Genomic DNA, 14,952 nt, shown 5'->3' on the forward strand with positions numbered 1-14,952 from the left:
GGTCAAACTGTCAAGTTGGTTGTTAATCATTGCTATACAGCTATTCTCAAGTCTTGCCTTAGATTGTCAAGCCGGTTTAAGTCAAAACTAGGTAACGAGGCCACTCAGGAACATTCAATGTCATCTTTGTAAGCAACTCCTGTATATATTTGGCCTTGTTTTTAGGTTATTATCCCGCTGAAAGGTGAATTTGTCTCCCACTGTCTGTTGGAAAGCAGACTGAACCAGGTTTTCTTTTTTAATTTGCCTGTGCTTAGCTCTATTCCATTTTTTTAAAATCCTAAATGCTTTGTATTCAGGACATAAAATGTATTTCTTTGCCACATTTTTTTCAGTTTTGCTTTACTGCCTTATTGCAAAGAGGGTGCATGTGAATATTTTTATTCTATACAGGCTTCCTCCTTTTCACTCTGTCATTTAGGTTAGTATTGTGGAGTAAAAACCATGTCGTTGATCCATCCTCAGTTTTCTCTTATCACAGCTATTGTTTTAAAGTCACCATTGGCCTCATGGTGACATCCCTGAGCGTTTTCCTTCTCCGGCAACTGAGGTAGGAAACACACCTGTATCTTTGTAGTAAATGGGTGTAGTGATACTTCAAAGGGATTTTAAGTGTCTGCTTTGCAAGGCATTGGAACACTTCAGTGGTCTCTGTGGTTGAAAAGTCAAGGGGCTGTAAGGGTTTACTTCAGTCTATCTAGCGTTAGCATGGAAAAAAACAGATCCTGTATACACCAAACATGTGCGCACACAGGCACAGGCACACACACACACACACTTAAAGACATGTTCACACCGTAGAGTGAGCACAAGACTTGAGGGAAATGCTGACACTGTCAAAAATGTGTTATGCACATGCGTACTCATGCATGACTCTCGTACCTTACACAAATTTGCAAAGGGGATTGCCTCCATTGACAGGCACATGGGCATATACTGTGGATCATCACGCTCACTCAGATGGACCTCTACTACAGGTCTGTTCTGTGGGAATATGGTAGATATAACTTTGGTCAATGTGCCAATGCTTAATTGATCCATGTAGACGACATCAACTGGACTGCCTGCCGACTTGCACTGTGACTAATTCAAACAAATGTTCTTTCTGGCCAACCATTCAGGTATATTCCCCCCTCCCGTTTGTTGACTTCTTTATCGTGTAATGACATTTGGAACATTCTGAACACACGCCACTTCCAGAAAAGATCCAATTACTTCTTGGGTTAATGAATGAACGCTGTTTGTTTGTTTACATGTGCTGTGTTTTGGTACCTCTTTGTTTGTGTTCCCCTGTCACTGTTAACGTTAAGATCTAACTTTACCACATACCCACACACATGCACACACAATCAGACATCCGCCCAATCACACACCTGAGCTGTTCCATTCCCACTCAGACAGCCGGTGAGTCCAACAGCCCTACAACAGGGGTCTGAATGGTCTCCAATCACAGGCAGAGATGTTCAGACGACAGCAGAGAGTACTTCTCTCTCCCCTTTCTCATCCAACAGCCCTACAACAGGGGTCTGAATGGTCTCCAATCACAGGCAGAGATGTTCAGACGACAGCAGAGAGTACTTCTCTCTCCCCTTTCTCATCACCCATGTGTCTGAGCACTGAGCTGTTTCCCCCTGTTCCCCTTCAGCGCTCAGTTGTTTTATAGGTCCCTTTGGACACAGCGGTAAATACACAGGGAGTGGCGGAGTGAGTGAGTGTGTGTGTGCGTCAATGTGTGTGCGCTCATGTGTGTATGCCGGTTAAAGGAACCTGCCAAGCGCAGCCAATTACCAGGACCAATTAGCCGTGTTTTCACTATAGGAGCCAGAACGACACTGTAGCCCCCTAAAAAGCTGTTACGCTGGGAAACAAGGGCAGACCGTTTTCTCTTGGTGGCATAAAATCCATGGTCCCTTCTGGAAGCTCAATGTGGAACCCCAATGGTCCCTACCACAACCCCTTTATCTGAGACACACAAACACACATACACCATTACTTCCCCAGATTACATTATTTTAAAGAATAGGTGTATTGTAGCTCTATGGTACACACACACACACACACACACACACACACACACACACACACACACACACACACACACACACACACACACACACACACACACACACACACACACACACCGCACACGCACACGCACACGCACACGCACACGCACACGCACACACACACTGGTAGTGTAGCATGTACATATAGAATGGGGCAGTCAGGATTTTCATTAGGGGGATTTCATTTTTTATGCTCTTGCCTGATTGCTGCCTGTATATTACCTGGCTTTACCGTTTCCTGTTTTTTCCCTGTATTTCCCGTTACCAGCCATTATGTCCTTTAGCTGTGGGCCTTACTGATGCACTTCATCAGGCTCTGTCCCAGTCAGCACTTTCCTGCTGGGACATAACACATTAGGACCACTGTAGAGCAGCAATGCTCTATACTACTGTTGTGCCTTTATTCACAGTGGGAACAGTTTACCCCCCCCTCCTTTTCTCCTCTTCCCTCTTTCTCCTCTCTTCCCTTCCCGTCCTTCCTAAGTGCTACTCTACCAAACTCTCTCAGCCCTTTCCATTTCCATTTAATCTAAACACAGTTCATTTTCCACTTCCTATTCTCTTTCCTGTAAATGGAAAGGAACATTTCTGCGCCAGGCACGGTGGCACGCACCACGAGAGAGCGAGAGCCTGTTGGATCTCATAAATCACAGGAGTACAGACTTGGCAAAGTGGCCCACAGACACACATCTACTCCCATACTCACAGACACACAATATAAAGGCAATTTCTATATATCCATCTCCTCCCCCTTTAGAATACTGATCATGTTAGTGCCAAATAGGAATTTCAGGTGTAATATCTGGTGACAGAATGGAGGTAGCTAGCTAGCTAACCCAAGATTTTGTTCTGGTACCGAGATTATTCAGGTGAGATTGATCAGTTTAGAAGTGTTTGTAATGGCACTTTCATATGCAACTGTGATTGCTTTGCCTGCTCTCCATCTTGACCCAATCAAAGCCCCCACAATGTAATGTCTACTGCCAAACCCTGATGAAGGCTACAGATGACCGAAACGGTTTGACTTCGAACAATAAAGAAGCAATTTTTATCAACTCCCACTGTCCTCCAAGAGTTGCTGAATTTGGTTTTCCCTTTAGTTTGCAGTCTCAATTCATTCACCTTGGTTGGAGAGCGAGGTTCCCAGATGCACAGGGGAAAGCAAACGATCCACTAAGTCGACTCTTTAGAAGAGTTTTTCAGCCCTTTTCTCAGAGGAGGCCTGAAGCCTCTGCATAACTCTGTGTATTAGGAGCTGACTAGCTCTCCTAGTACTCCGACTACCCATTTTCTTCTCTGTAAAACGGGCTGTATTCGTATATCTTCTCAGAGTAGGAATGCACATCTAGGATCTGCACTCCTAGCTCTGAGATGCGTTTTACATACAGCCGTAGGAGAACAGTCTGAAATATATGGCTTTTTGAGGATCTGACGGTACTACAGAGAAACAGTAGGATCTTTTCACACTCTGATGCAGTCACCACCCTGCACAAACATATGACTGCATCTACAGCAGACTATCAGAAATCAATGAGGCACAACTTCGTGTTCTTTTTTCAGTTCAGCAAATGTGTGCGTTACTGTGTGCATGCGGGCATGATTGATTACCAGAAGGATCTGTGTGTACATTGTGCTTTGAAGCGCTGGCTCATGTATGAATGGATGATTTGGATGATTTGTGAAATATTTACTTTTTCATCTGACTTTATCTTCTCTTTCTCTAACCCCTCTCATCCACCCTGTCCTCTCCTCTCTCCTCCACCCCTCCTCTCCTCTCTCTAGGTGTTGAAGGGCAGTAAGAAGCTGTCCCTGTGGGTGCGGTCGGTGGGGCGTATCCCGGGTGGTTATGTCACTAATCATGTGTACACCTGGGTGGACCCTCAGGGTCGCAGTGTGACCCCTCCCCCTGACCTCCCAGAGCACCGCAGTGCCACCCTGAGACGCAACGACAGCCAGCGACGCAGCAACATGCAGCTACTGCAGGAGGGAGACGAGAAGAAGGTGAGCCGGTAGTCAAACACACACACGGTCGTTCCCCAGTTGGTTGGCTGGCAGGGTGAAAGATCACTGAACACACAAGTACCCACCCAGATAGAGTCCATCCATAATATCGCTGGCCTCTGAAAATGCCGTAGTTTAGTGTAATTTAGTGTTGGGCGTTTACATAGTGTTTCCAGATGCCAGCTGTTCAGTGCCTTCACATGGATCATAATGTTTTATTGTTGCGACAAATGCTCTGCTTAGCCAATAATAACTCCCCAACAATAGCCACAATAGCTGCTCAACTCACTGTAAAAAACACACAGCGTTCAGAATCTTAGACAATGCTGGAATCCGCATATTTTTTCTCTCTCTCTTACCCCCCACCCTTTCCCCCTCTCTTTCCCCCTCTCTCTGTCAGGTGAACTTGGTATTGGACGATGGCCGTTCGCTGGGTCTGATGATCCGGGGAGGGGCAGAGTATGCCTTGGGGATCTACATCACAGGAGTGGACCGGGGCTCTGCTGCAGAGTGTGGAGGACTCAAGGTAACCACTGATGTGGGTTCAGTCCCAAATGGCACCATTTCTCTATAGTGCACTACATTTGAGGTCACTAGACCTGTCCATGGTGCTGAATACTGTTCTGGGCAGTTCTCCTCCTCTCTCCCTCTTCTTTTTCTCTCTTTCTCTTTCTATCTTGTCTCTTTCTCTGTATCAATTCCCTCCTCTCTACTTTGTGCTCCCTGTTTTATCTATATTCTCTGCAGTGGGTATCAGGTGCACAGACTAATGTTTAATAGCGGGAACCGGGTCACCAAGATTTAAAGAGATTTCCTGTCCAAACCCACTCCCGTTTCCCTGGATAAATAACAGTGAGAAATATAATTATAATAAATAATTTCTATGAACAGCATGACATGAAATGGAACTGGTAAATGATATGCCATGTCTAAATATGGCTTCTCTACGGGCTTCTCTGCTCTGCTATCTACATGATCAATCATCAATGCTCAGGGTGAGACAGCGCATCTCATATGGAATGCAGTTCACAATGCATGTATCATCTCATCAGCTGTTAACTTTTTGTCTTGTGACAGATACATTTGCTGCAGCATAGTCTATGGTACAGTAATATTAAGACTAGTAATATATCTGAATGCACGTTTAATTTACACATCTCCATTTGGCTTTCAGGGGTCACCTTGTTTTTTTTATTGTAAAGATGATTTATATATATATATACATATACAAAAGTATGTGGACAACCCCTCAAATTAGTGGATTTGGCTATTTCATCCACACCAGTTGCTGACAGGTGTATAAAATCAAGCACACAGCCATGTAATCTTCATAGATAAACATTGGCAGTAGAATGACCTTACTGGAGAGCTCAGTGACTAGGATGCCACCTTTCCAACATGTCAGTTCGTCAAATGTCCACCCTGGTAGAGTTGTAAGTGTTGTTATTGTGAAGTGGAAACATCTAGGAGGAACAACAGCTCAGCCTCGTAGTAGTAGGCCACACAAGCTCACAGAACGAGACTGCCGACTGCTGAAACACGTAGCGTGTAAACATCTATCCTCGGTTGAAATGGGTTTCCATGGCCGAGCAGCTGCACACAAGCCTAATATCACCATGCGCAATGCCAAGCGTTGGCTGGAGTGGAGTAAAGCTGTCCACCATTAGACTCTGGAGCAGTGGAAACGGGTTTTCTAGAGTGATGAATCACGCTTCACCATCTGGTAGTCTGACGTACAAATCTGCGTTTGGCGGATGCCGGAGAACGCTACCTTTCCAAATACATAGTGCCAACTGTAAAGTTTGGTGGAGGAGGAATAATGGTCTGGGGCTGTTTTTCATGGTTCGGGCTAGACCCCTTAGTTCCAGTGAAGGGAAATCAGCATACAAACAGCATACAATGACATGCTAGATGATTCTGTGCTCACAACTTTGTTGCAACATGTTGGAGAAGGCCCTTTCCTGTTTCAGCATGACAATGCAACCCTTGTACAAAGTGAGGTCCATACAGAAATGGTTTGTCGAGATCGGTGAGAAAGAACTTGACTGGCCTGCACAGAGCCCTGACCTCACTAATGCTCGTGGCTGAATAAGAGCAAATCCCTGCAGCAATGTTTCCACATTAGTGGAAAGCCTTCCAATAAGAGTGGAGGCTGTTATTGCAGCAAAGGGGGGACCAACTCCATATTTATGCCCATGATTTTGGAATGAGATGTTCGACGAGCAGTTGTCCACATACTTTTGGCTGTGTAGTGAAAATATACAGTACCTCTGAAAAGTTTGGACACACCTACTCATTCAAGGACTTTTCTTTATTTTTTACTATTTTCTACATTGTAGAATAACAGTGAAGATATCAAAACTATGAAATAACACATGGAATCATGTAGTAACCCAAAAAGTGTTAAACAAATCAAAATAGATTTTATATTTGAGATTCTTCAAAGTAGCCACCCTTTTCCTTAATGACAGCGTTGCACACTCTTGGCATTCTCTCAACCAGTTTCATGAGGAATGCTTTTCCCAGAGTCTTGAAGTAGTTCCCACATATCCTGAGCACTTGTTGTCTGCTTTTCCGCTCAGTGGTCCAACTCATCCCAAACCATCTCAATTGGGTTGAGGTTGGATGATTGTGGAGGCCAGGTCATCTGATGCAGCACTCATCACTCTCCTTCTTGGTCAAATAGCCCTTACATAGCCTGGAGGTGTATTTTGTGTCATTGTCCTGTTTAAAAACAAATTATAGTTCCACAAAGCGCAAACCAGATGGGATGGTGTATCGCTGCAGAATCCTGTGGTAGCCATGCTGGTTAAGTGTCTCTTGACTTCTAAATAAATCACAGACAGTGTCACCAGCAAAGCACCCCCACACCATCACACCTCCTCCTCCAAGTTTCACTGTGGGAACCACACATGCGGAGATCATCCGTTCACCTACTCTGCGTCTCACAAAGACATGGCGGTTGGAACCAAAAATCTAAAATCTGGACTCATCAGACCAAAGGACAGATTTCCACCGCCCAGGGAGCCATACAAGCTAGAACTGCCACTGCTGTGGGTGGAGACCATTCAGACTCCTGTTGTAGAGCTGTTAGACTCACCAGCTGTCTGAATGGGAAGGGAACAGCTCAGGTGTGTGATTGGGCTGTGTAGAAAGTCCTCTCTTTTAAGGCTGGCTTTCAACTCTGCCTAGCTTTATTACTCTGCAGAGAGCAGAGGTGCTGAGGGGATGGGCTTTCAATTCACAGCTCAGCTTCTGGAACACTTTTCCTGAGTCACCTGACCTCTTCCAGCCAATCATTGGCCTACCTAGGGTAGGGGAACCTACAAACAGTATTTCTGAACTTCTTAGTTGTTCCTAGGAGGGCAGGTTGAGAAGGTATCTGTAAACTCTTGTCCTCCATCACAACTCAGCAACTGGGCATATCCACCAATGGACAATCCTCACCTGGGACTTTCCCCAATATCATCATGGTCCTTTGTAGCTCAGTTGGTAGAGCGTGGTGCTTATAATGCCAGCATAGTGGGTTTCATTCCCAGGACCACCCATATGTAAACTGTATGCACACATGACTTTAAGTCACTTTGAATAAAAGTGGTAAATGGTGTTAGTGTCTTAGTACCATGAAACCGCTATTCTCTAGTTTGGTGTGTGTGAATTGTATCCCTGTCTCCTACTGGTAATTTCTAACTCGTAAGGTTGTATCTAAACCAGTTGCTGGTGCTCTATTTCAGTGTGTGTTCGAGCAGTTTGTCACACATTAGGTCACTAAGGGACAGGAAGGATAGTTGGAGTGTGGACACTCCTTCTGAAGGATCAGACTCCCATCAATGGCTTGTCTTGCACCTGTTCGACACCCACTGGCCAAGCAGGCACTTCTACAGCCCCCTATTAGAGGACGCAGACACACACTTAGGGCAGGATATGGATCCTCTGTGTTGTTAGCGACTGACAAACCCTCCCAAGGGAAATGGAGACTGTGCAAAAGAGAGGGAGAGCTAGAGAGGGATGGTTTGAGAGAATGATGACACTGTGGTTGGTCGGGGTGTTTTTATTGAAGCCCTGAAGGGATTGGGAGAGAGAGAGAAGAGAGAGAAAAAGAGGGAGAGGTAGACGGAGAAGGAAAGGGAGAGATAGAAATGGAGAGAAAGAGGGAGAAGGAGGCTCAAAGGCTCAACATCATCATTACATTTGAGAGGGGCTTCAAGGGAAAAGACTTCTGTTTCTTTCTCCTCATCTGTCTCTTTTTGCTCTGTTCCAGACGCTTGTCTCAACATCATCATTACATCTGAGTGGGGCTTCAAGGGAAAATACTTCGGTTTCTTTCTCTTCATCCGTCTCACTTTGCTCTGTTCCAGACACTTGTCTGTTTACTTCTCTCCGTCTCCCTCAATCAATCCATCTCTTGCTTTTTTCTTATGCCTCAATGTCATCTTAAAGCCAATTTGCCTGTGTTCTTGAGGAGATTGTTTTGCTTCTTCAGGTTTTTCAAAAATCTTCATCTAGTTTTTTTTACCTCTGAGTTTTGATGCATGGTGGTTTGATGTGGTTTGATAGGGAAGGTGAATGTCACCTGAATATATTGAAATGGTGAAATGGCTATAGTCCTGTCATGTCCTCTATTCTATTGAGCAGCGTGTATACATTGCACAGTAGGCCATGATGAAAAACAAAGGGGAGGCAGGATGGCAGGATCTAAATATATCCATGTCTCTGTCTGATGTGTTGCGTCTGTACCTTTGTTGACGGGGGAGATTGCACTAGGCTACAATGTAAACCTGGTATCGTGGTGCTGAGACACACGCGCTTATGACGAGTTTCGGGGAGCATAAGTCAACACACACGGACACGCACGGCATTCACACACGCACACACACGCGATGGACACGAAAACAATGCACACACACACACACACACACAACACACAGACACCAACACAAACCCACTTCACTGATACCTTATAGCAATCATCGGTACCGACCATATGAAATGAGGTATTCGACATGCATCCATACAGTATGCTGCAACCTTGATGTGCATAATCATTCTAGTCCATGGTGTTTTGTGAATGTGTCTCTGTAATGTTCCAGCCCAGTGCTCTGTAATGGCCCCCTGTGGGCTGGTTATAAGAGGCCAGCGGGCAGGAGACCCAACTCTCTTGTGGGGATAGGGGGGTCTAGGTCTGGTAACCCATTGGAGCCCGCTGGGCCCGACAATTTGACTGATGGAGTTATTACAGGCGTAGTACACAGGCCAAGGGGGCCGTCCATCTCCCCCTTGCCCCCTCTACGGAATGGAGGTGGATGTGTCCCAAGTGGCACCCTATTCCCTATGTAGCACACTACTTTTGACCAAAGCCATTTGGGCCCTTGTCAAAATGTGTGCACTACATAGGGAATAGGGTGTCATTTGGGTTGCATATGGTGTCTTTAAATCCATATGGTGTCTTTAAATCCATGTTGGGATGTCGCTCTGCACCATTGAGTATGTCATCTTGGGTTTATTCCTATTGCTATTAGAGGTCGACCGATTATGATTTTTCAACGCCGATACTGATACCGATTATTGGAGGACCAAAAAAGCCGCTACCGATTAATCGGCTGATTTGTTTTTATTTATTTATTTGTAATAATGACAATTACAACAATACTGAAAGAACACTTTTATTTTAACTTAATATAATACATCAATAATTTAGCCTCATATAAATAATGAATATGTTCAATTTGGTTTAAATAATGCAAAAACAAAGTGTTGTAGAAGAAAGTAAAAGTGCAATATGTGCCATGTAAGAAAGCTAACGTTTAAGTTCCTTGCTCAAAACATGAGAACATATGAAAGCTGGTGGTTCCTTTTAACATGAGCCTTCAATATTCCCAGGTAAGACGTTTTAGGTTGTAGTTATTATAGGAATTATAGCACTATTTCTCTCTATACCATTTGTATTTCATATACCTTTGACTATTGGATGTTCTTATAGGCACTTTAGTATTGCCAGTTTAACAGTATAGCTTCCGTCCCTCTCCTTGTCCCTACCAGGGCTCGAACCAGGAACACATCGAAAACAGCCACCCTCGAAGCATCGTTATCCATTGCTCCACAAATGCCGTGGCCCTTGCATAACAACTACTTCAAGGTCTCAGAGCGAGTGCCGTCACCGATAAAAACGCTATTCGCGCGCACCCCACTAACTAGCTAGCCATTTTACATCGGTTACACCAGCCTAATCCCGGGAGTTGATAGGCTTGAAATCATAAACAGCTCAATGCTTGAAGCACAACGAAGAGCTGCTGGCAAATGCATGAAAGTGCTGTTTGAATGAATGGTTACAAGCCTGCTGCTGCCTACCACCGCTCAGTCAGACTGCTCTATCAAATATCAAATCATAGACTTAATTATAACATAATAACACACAGCCTTAGGTCATTAATATGGTCAAATCCGAAACTATCATTTCGAAAACAAAACGTTTATTCTTTCAGTGAAATACGGAACCGTTCCATATTTGATCTAACGGGTGGCATCCCGAAGTCTAAATATTGCTGTTACATTGTACAACCTTCAATGTTAAGTCATAATTATGTACAATTCTGGCAAATTAATGACTGTCTTTGTTAGGAATAAATGGTCTTCACACAGTTCGCAACGAGCCAGGAGGCCCAAACTGCTGCATATACCCCGACTGCTTGCACGGAACGCAAGAGAAGTGACACAATTTCCCTAAATATAAGAAATTCATGTTAGCAGGCATATTAACTAAATACTTAGGTTTAAAAATATATACTTCTGTATTGATTTTAAAGAAAGGCATTGATGTTTATGGTTAGGTACATTGGTGCAACGACAGTGCTTTTTTCACAAATGCGCTTGTTAAATCATCCCCCGTTTGGAGAAATAGGCTGTGATTCAATGAGAAATTAACAGGCACCGCATCAATTATATGCAACGCAGGAGACGCTAGATAAACTAGTAATATCATCAACCATGTGTAGTTAACTAGTGATTATGTTAAGGTTGATTGTTTTTTATAAGATAAGTTTAATGCTAGCTAACGACTTACCTTGGCTTCTTGCTGCACTGGCGTAACAGGTAGTCAGCCTGCCACGCAGGCTCCTTGTGGAGTGCAATGTAAGGCAGGTGGTTAGAACGTTGGACTAGTAACCGGAAGGTTGCAAGATCGAATCCCCGAGCTGACAAGGTAAAAATCTGTCCTAGGCATTGAAAATAAGAGTGTTTTCTTAACTGACTTGCCTAGTTAAATAAAGGTTCAAAAAAATAAAAAATTAAAATCAGCCGCAATCGGTGTCCAAAAATGCCGATTGTTATGAAAACTTGAAATCGGCCCTAATTAATCGGCCATTAAGATTAATTGGTCGACCTCTAATTGCTATGACATTGTAGATTAATGATATGTTGATTAAAGCTGTCATTCACCCTGGAGGAGGCCTTCAATCCATTAAATTTTTTACATTTTGAAATACTTCCGAATATTATTATACACAGTGTCCTTCATTCCAAAAATCACTGCAAAAACAGAATGGAATAGACTACCCAGCTAGCACATTTGGTTCCTTGGAAGTTGAACGTATGTTTTTGGCTTCACATTGGTTGTGGGAACGAAACAACACGTTTCCTGACAGGTAAAACTTAAATTTTTTAAAACATTCTGAGAACAGAAGTAAATATGTTGCCTGTCCTGGGAATGTTTATTTTTAGATTGCATGGAGGATCTGAGAATGTTTAACTGTGGTTTCTTAAACGTTCTTCTTGGAGGTTTTATTAATGATCTGAGAACGGAAATTATAGGTAATTTAATAGTAATTAAATAACATTCTCTAAATGCTGTGAATTTAGTTTTCTTAAAACTCTAAGAACGAGGGCCTCCTGGGTGATGCAGTGGTCTAAGGCTCGCTCTGTCGCGACCGGGAGGTCCATGGGGCGACGCACAATTGGCCTAGCGTCGTCCGGGTTAAGGAGGGTTTGGCCGGTAGGGATATCATTGTCTCATCACGCACTAGCGACTCCTGTGGCGGCCGAGCTCAGTGCATGCTAACTAGGTCGCCAAGTGCACGGTGCGGCACATTGTTGCGGCTGGCTTCCGGGTTGGATACGCGCTTTGTTAAGAAGCAGTGCGGCTTGGTTGGGTTGTGTTTTGGAGGACGCATGGCTTTCGACCTTCGTCTCTCCCGAGCCCGTATGGGAGTTGTAGCGATGAGACAAGATAGTAACTACTAACAATTGGATACCACAAAATTGGGGGTAAAATGTAAAAAATATTTTAAAAACTCTAAGAACTAAATGTTTAGGTTTTCTAATAACTTTCTTAAATTTTAATAACACAGTAGGACACATATTTGCATAGGAATTAATCATGCAAACAGCTTTTTAAAAAACTTTACCACAACATCAGTGAGATTTGGATCACAAACAGGGGGCGCTGTATTGTAAAAAAGATTTTGGAAGCTATGATTGTCTACATTAGTTTTTGACTCGTTTATTCTATTACCGACACCTTAATGTATACTTTGAAATTATATTATGTGAGCTAAACATAAAACAAGGGAAAAAATACATAAAAATACATACAACAAAAAAATACTTAAATACATGTTATTTTGTCCTTGACACATTTCATTGAAATAGTGTAGAATTCTATTCATTCCTATGAAGAAGTGATCCTATTGAGGAGTGCCAATATGGCCGACCGGTGGCTTCAAAGCCTTTCAATGGACAGTACATAGCATCAGCAATCAAGGGTTTACAGGGCATTCGGAAAGTATTAAGACCCCTTGACTTTTACACATTTTGTTACGTTACAGCATTATTCTAAAATGGATCAAATAGTTTTTTCCCCTCATCAATCTACACACAATAATCAAATCAAATCAAATTGTATTGGTCGCATACATGTGAGTAGCAGATGTTATTGTGGGTGTAGAGAAATGATTGTGCTTCTAGCTCCAACAATGCAGTAATATCTAACAAATTACATAACATATACCCAATACACACAAATCTAAATAGGAATGAATTAAGACTATATACATATGGACGAGCAATGTCAGAGCGGCATAGACTAAGATACAGTAGAATAGTATAGAATACAGCATATGCATATGAGATGAGTGATGCAAGATATGTAAGCATTATTAGGTGAATGAGATACCATAGAATAGTATAGAAAACAGTATAGACACATGAGATGAGTAATGGCAGATATATAAACATTAAATTACTAAAATACAGTAGAATAGTATAGAATACAGTATATACATATGAGATGAGTAATGCAAGATATGTAAACACTATTAAAGTGACTAGTGTTCCATTCCAGAGGCCAGTGAGTCCTAGTCTATGCCTATTCCAGAGGCCAGTGAGTCCTAGTCTATGCCTATAGGCAGCAGCCTCTAATGTGCTAGTGATGGCTGTTTAACAGTCTGATGGCCTTGAGATAGAAGCTGTATTTCAGTCTCTCGGTCCCAGCTTTGATTCTCCTGTACTGACCTCGCCTTCTGGATGATAGCTGTGTGAACAGGCAGTGGCTCGGGTGGTTGTTGTCATTGATGATCTTTTTGGCCTTCCTGTGACATTGGGTACTGTAGGTGTCCTGAAGGGAGGGTAGTTTGCCCATGGTAATGGGTAGGGCAATCCGCACCACCCTCTGGTGAGCCTTATGGTTGAGGGCGGTGCAGTTGCCATACCAGGCGGTGATACAGCCCGACAGGATGCTTTCAATTGTGCATCTGTAAAAATTTGTGAGGGTTTTAGATGACAAGCCACATTTCTTTAGCCTCCTGAGGTTGAAGAGGCTCTGTTGCACCTTTTTCACCACACTGTCTGTGTGGGTGGTCCATTTCAGTTTGTCAGTGATGTGTACGCCAAGGAACTTGAGGCTTTACACCTTCTCCAATGCGGTCCCGTTGATGCAGATAGGGTGGTGCACACTCTGCTGTTTACTGAAGTCCACGATCAACTCCTTTGTTTTATTGACGTTGAGTGAGAGGTTGTTTTCCAGGCACCACCCTCCCAGAGCCCTCACCTCCTCCCTGTAGTCTGTCTCGTCATCATTGGCAATCAGGCCTACTACTGTTGTTTCGACTGCAAACTTAATGATTGAGTTGGAGGTGTGCTTGGCCACGCAGTCATAGGTGAACAGGGAGTACAGGAGGGGGCTGAGCATGCACCCTTCTGGGGCCCCAGTGTTGAGGATCAGCGGAGTGGAGGTGATGTTTCCTACCTTCACCACCTGGGGGCGGACACAGTTGCACAGGGCGGGGTACAGACCCAGGGACTCAAGCTTATTGATGAGCTTGGAGAGTACTATAGTTTTGAATGCTGAGCTATAGTCAATGAACAGCATTCTTACATAGGCATTCCTCTTGTCCAGATGGGATAGAGCAGTGTGCAGAGTGATGGCGATTGCATTGTCTGTTGATCTATTGGGGCGGTAAGCAAATTGAAGTGGATCTAGGGTGGCAGGTAAGGTAGAGGTGATATGATCCTTGACTAGCCTCTCAAAGCACTTCATGATAACAGAAGTAAGTGCTACGGGGCGGGAGTAATTTAGTTCAGTTATCTTTGCATTCTTGGGTACAGGAACAATGGTGGCCCTCTTGAAGAATGTGGGGACAGCAGAGTGGGATAGGGAGAGATCGAATATGCCCGTAAACACACCAGCCAGCTGGTCTGCGCATGTTCTGAGGACGCGGCTGGGATGCCGTCTGGACCGGAAGCCTTGCAAGGGTGAACACGTTTAAATGTTTTACTCACGGCGGCCACGGAGAAGGAGAGCCCACAATCCTTGGTAACGAGCCGCATCGGTGGCACTGTGTTATCTTCAAAGCGGGCGAAGAAGATGTTTAGCTTGCCTGGTAGCAAGACGTCG

The 14,952-nt window shown here is 43.9% G+C and overlaps 1 protein-coding gene across 1 annotated transcript in view; it reads left to right on the forward strand.

The window, feature by feature from the left end:
* LOC129863850 (whirlin-like) overlaps positions 1-14,952 on the forward strand; it is a 131,870-nt gene that overhangs the window by 57,063 nt on the left and 59,855 nt on the right. Inside the window, exons 2-3 of the mRNA XM_055936182.1 lie at positions 3,849-4,067; positions 4,468-4,593. Coding sequence (XP_055792157.1) covers positions 3,849-4,067; positions 4,468-4,593 — 345 coding nt within the window. The remainder of the gene's footprint in view (positions 1-3,848; positions 4,068-4,467; positions 4,594-14,952) is intronic.

This window comes from Salvelinus fontinalis, chromosome 10 (assembly GCF_029448725.1).
Source record: "Salvelinus fontinalis isolate EN_2023a chromosome 10, ASM2944872v1, whole genome shotgun sequence".
In the NCBI taxonomy this organism is placed as follows: Eukaryota; Metazoa; Chordata; class Actinopteri; order Salmoniformes; family Salmonidae; genus Salvelinus; species Salvelinus fontinalis.